At 42.8% G+C, this 4,832-nt stretch overlaps 1 protein-coding gene across 2 annotated transcripts in view; it reads right to left on the bottom strand.

Moving 5' to 3' along the window:
* Positions 1-4,746, bottom strand: part of FAM161B (FAM161 centrosomal protein B) — a 33,272-nt gene extending 28,526 nt beyond the window's left edge. For both annotated transcript variants that reach the window (XM_072624873.1, XM_072624872.1), the window contains exons 1-2: positions 4,548-4,746; positions 974-1,296 (exon numbers count right to left, since the gene is read on the bottom strand). In XM_072624873.1, coding sequence (XP_072480974.1) covers positions 974-1,296; positions 4,548-4,601 — 377 coding nt within the window. In that variant the 5' untranslated portion in view covers positions 4,602-4,746. The remainder of the gene's footprint in view (positions 1-973; positions 1,297-4,547) is intronic.
* Positions 4,747-4,832: the final 86 nt, after the last annotated feature.

The following is a 4,832-nucleotide window of genomic DNA, read 5'->3' on the forward strand; positions in this document are numbered from 1 at the left end:
AGAGTATCAGTTGATATAGAGAAGTTGAAGCTTAGAGAGAGAGAGAAGATAATTGAGGATCTAATCTGTGGGAGATGACAGGAGAGGATGGAATCAGGTGCACTGTAGAAGAGCTAGTCTTGCCAAAGAGAAGTGCCAGCTCTTCATCCGAGCCTGGAAAAACAGAAGGGAGAGTGGGAAATGATGTTAAGGGATTCTGAGATGAAGAGAATGGGAAAAAAGGAAGCTCATGTAAAATGGTCTCACTTTTATCAGAAGGCTGAGAAGGTGGGAGGAAGGGAAGAAAGAAGTATTTATAGAGTACCTATTACGTGCCAGGCAATGTGTTAAACACTTTACAAATTTTGTCTCACTGGGTCCTCACAACTACCCTGCAAGGTCAGTGCTGTTATTATTCCCATTTTACAGCTGAGGAAACAAGGCAAACGGAGGGTAAATGACTTGTTTCAGTTCAGTAACTTTTCAGTCACATCTGCTCTTTGTGACCCCATTTGGGGTTTTCTTGGCAAAGATACTGGAGTAGTTTGCCATTTCTCTCAGCTCATTTTACAGATGAGGAAACTGAGGTAAACAAGGTTAAATGAGTCACTAAGGATTAAACAGTTAATGAGTGTCTAAGACTGAATTTCAATTCTGATCTTCCTGACTCTAGGCCCACACTCTACCCACTGCACTACTTTGCAGCCTTTAAGGAGCAGAAAGAAGGGGTTTTAGTAGAGAATCGGCATATTTCTATGCAGTAAATTTTGTACCAAAAGGGAAGCCCATTTCTATCTATCCAGAAGTGCAGGTCTGCAATGTGGGAGGCCAACACACACAAGCATCACAAGGAAAATGGGACCATGATGAAGCGCTGGCAGATGAGTTAATACAAGTAACAGGCTCTCAGAACAGGGCATGGTGAGCTTTTATGAGGTTCACTTTACTCAACACTATTCTCCCCACTCTAAAGACAGGTTCTTACTTAACTTACATAAAAGACTTATGAAACTTGGCCTGTGGTTTCCGTCTATTACTGTCTTGGAGAAAACACTCCAGTTCTTTATCCTCTGCAGAGGATTCAGCATCCAGTTTTGCCTGATATGTTGAGCTTCTTCTTAGTGAAGAGTGTCTGGTTTTTTTCTTCTGTGCTTGCAAAATCTCATAAAAATAATCATCTGAATCGGAGGTAGTCAAGTCTGCCTCAGTCTCGTTGTGGAGGAAATCCTCCAGTTTTCCTGCCCTGTGCAAGACAATTCCATTCTCATATGGTTCTTCCTCGGTCTCTGTGTCTGAGGATGCGTTGAGGTGGACGACCTAAGGGGAAATAAAAATGGCTGTTTTGCAAAACCATAACCTTAATTCAGACCTAGCATGCTCTCCAAAGAACCTCTCTAAAGCTACTCGAGGGTCCAGATTTCCAGCCCCTCCCTGCTGTTCTTTGCATGCCTATATCTCTGTCTCTGTTAACGTTGACAGTTAGCTCTTATACCTATGTAATGTCACAGGCATTGTGAAATCTTACTTTAGCAGTTTTAGACTGAGAATAAACTTTGGATAGACCTTTAGCACCCCATTCCTTTCATCTACTTTACTCATTACCCCTTAAGGAATGAGCTAGTCTACTCATAACTCCCAAAGGTATCCCTGGCCTCTCGTAATAGCTGACATTTATACAGCACTTTAAGGTTTAAAAAATGCTTCACCTGCTTTATCTGATTTGAGCTTCTCAACTAGCCCAGGAGGCAAGTACTACAAGTATTATTATCTGCATCTTACAGATGAGGAAACTAAGGCCCATGGGTTATGTACAGAAGTAAAGCTCTAATTTGGTCTCTCATGACTAATGCTCTTTCCAGAATTGGAATGGACCTTAGAAATAACTTGAAAACAATAATAATCAACTTTATATGATACTTTTAGGTTTGCAAAGGAATCACTTCATAATAGCTAAGTGAAAGTATTATTCCCATTTTTAAAATAGGGAAACTGAGGCTTTGAGAGGTTAAAAGACTTGGTCACTGTTTCACGGCTAGTAAGTACCTTAGTCAGGATTTAAATTCAGGTCTACTGGCTCCTAGCCCAGCATTCTTTCCAACACACCAGGTGAATTATTTTACCCAAAGAATCACAGACACTTGGAGTTGGAGGGCAAATGACCTTGTCCTACCTCTCTACCTGAACAGGAATTGCCTTTTCAACATTCTTCTCTGCTTGAAGATTTCCCCTGGTCTCCCAAGGCAGCCCACTGCACTTTTGGACAGTTTTCATTACTAAAGTTTTTCTTTATGCTAAACTCAAATTTGCCTCTGACATTTTTGCCCCTTTGTCTGAGAGTCCCTTGGCTCTCAGGAGCCAAGTCTACTCCTTCTCTGTGAATGCCCTACAAGCCCCTCATTGGTCAGGGACCAAAACAGGAGAGGTGACTTTTCCAGAATCATGAGGCTAAATAGTAACAGGGTTAGGTCCTCTGGCATCATATCAGGTTTCCTTCCTATTAAGGCCATGCCCTTGGCACTGACCTCTGGCTTTACATGCCTGCTCTTCTCATGCCAGCTATTTAATAACAGCTATTAAATCGCTAGCATTTGTAGAGTGCTTTAAGGTTTGCAAAGTGGTTTATAGATGTTATTACATTTTATTCTCACAAGAACTTTAGAACGTAAGTGCTATTAACTAATACTAACTCCACTGTATAGATGATGATAAGGCAGATTAAATAACTTTCCTAGGGTAACCTAATGATTACAGATCTGAGGATGGATTTGAACTCAGGTCGTCTTGAGTCTATCAAGTCCTCTATTCATTGTGTCTTCTATTCTACCCCAAACATTTCAAGTTTTCTCACATCCAGAAAATGCGAATAGAAAGATTATTAATAACATGATCAGATATTTGATCACTAAATTTGTATCTGGAGGGGACTTTTGTGAACTTATGGAAGAACCTGACTTCATTCTTTGCTATATTTGCTGTTATGATACTTCTTTTTTTTTCTATGTGACACTGCAGGTATTGAATGTGTCTTACCTTCCCCCAATCATTCTTACAGTTACAAAATAAAACTCGTAGGACTTTGAATAGTTCCTAAGAACCTATCGACTTCTCTTTATCCTACTGAATAAAGCACATAATAGGAACTCAACAAATGGTAACTAAATGATAAAGAAGGTACAGTTTTCTTTGGTCTAATGTGAAGAGCTTTGATGCTCAAGACCTCTGTAACAGTTTCAGCATCATTTTTCTTTTGCTAAAAACATACCTTTCCCTAACTGATTTCCCTCAAACTGTTTTGTAAACCTGCCTTGTGACCTACCTGATTCTACCCAACTCTGTGTCATGTAGCTCAGGAGACCACACACACACACACACACACACACACACACACACACACACATATACCATCTGTGGAGTTGATATGCATGAGATATACATGTCTATCATTTAATGATGCTATTGTGAGTGAATAAATTGTTTGTCTCTAGCCTGGGCTGGCTGATTTATGCAGTGGCTATCAAGAACTCTAAAAATTTCTGTAACACCATCTAGTATAATAATTCAATGTTGTAGAAAATAGATGCAATTCAGGGAGCAGACTGAGATACATTCTTTGGACATGCCCAAATATTTTCCTTGATCGTTGCATATTTTTTACAAGAATTTTCTTTTTCTTTATTTAAATAAAGGTAGGAAAACAAAATAGATGGATGTTCATTCAAAGATTTAATTTAAAAACCAGCAGAGAGAATGATTTGCTCAAGGTCCCACAGAAAGGGAGTAACAAAGCTGGTATTTGGCTCCAGATCATGATTCTAAAAGCAGTGTTCTTTTCAAGATAGGAAGCAGGTGTTACAGTGGAAAATGCGTCTGACTATTTCATATTCCTTCCCTCAAGGAGAATGTCATCTTTTTGAAGGAAAAGACTGTTTTTCCTTTTGTTTGTGTGTCCTCGGGATTTAGCACGATCCCTCTCACGTAGTATTTGACATTAAAATACTTGCTGGACTGGACTGGACTGGACTGGAGGGGATCCTAAGTTAGGAAAGCTGGACTGAGCCCCGACTTTGCACTTGCCCTCCATGGGCCAGGAGCTCTTCCAGTGGCGAGCCAGTCCCGGGGAGGGGATTCGCCCAAGGTCACACACTGGCGCCGCGCTGAAGCTCCAGGGCCGGCGCCCCATGCACTGCGCCACCTAGCGGCCCCCAGGGGTTTTTTAAAGCGAGTTTTTAGGGTCTTTCTTACTTCATCCTGACTTCCCCTAGCATCGCTCCCTCTCACAGGCCATCCTAGATCAAAAATACTTTTTCAGTGGGGAGGGGGAAGGAGAAGGTAGCCAAATAGACTGTTGAATTTGAAAAATATTTAATAAAAAAATGAGGGCGAGGGTAAGCTGATGGATTCCACTCTACGAAAAGAGTCAAACTGGACCCAGTGACACCCCGCCCCCCGCCCTCTCAGGCCCCGCCCCTTCTCCTCGGACCGCCCCCCGGTCTCTATGGCAACGACGAAGCCGGTCTTCTTCCCCACAAGGTTCCAGTTCCAGGACTCGGTGCTGGTCCCTTCCTCACCTGGCTACCTGGCTCTCCGCATTCGTAGGCCGCAGCAGACCTCCCCACCGTCATCTTCTCTACGAGACTGCGGCGACGACAGGACAGGGGCGCCGCTCGCCGAGCCAGTTACGCCAAGGTCTGGCTCCGCCCTCCCTGACTGGTATTGAAAGCCCATTGGTCAATCCCCTCAGAGCCAATCCCCTGCTCCGTCTGGCCTGTCACCCTGGTATCATCCAATGAGCAATCCCGGAACCGCCTTCTGATTGGTTGAGCATACGATACCGCTGTCCCCCTCTTCTCTCT

Source organism: Notamacropus eugenii, chromosome 7 (genome assembly GCF_028372415.1).
Source record: "Notamacropus eugenii isolate mMacEug1 chromosome 7, mMacEug1.pri_v2, whole genome shotgun sequence".
Classification (NCBI taxonomy): Eukaryota; Metazoa; Chordata; class Mammalia; order Diprotodontia; family Macropodidae; genus Notamacropus; species Notamacropus eugenii.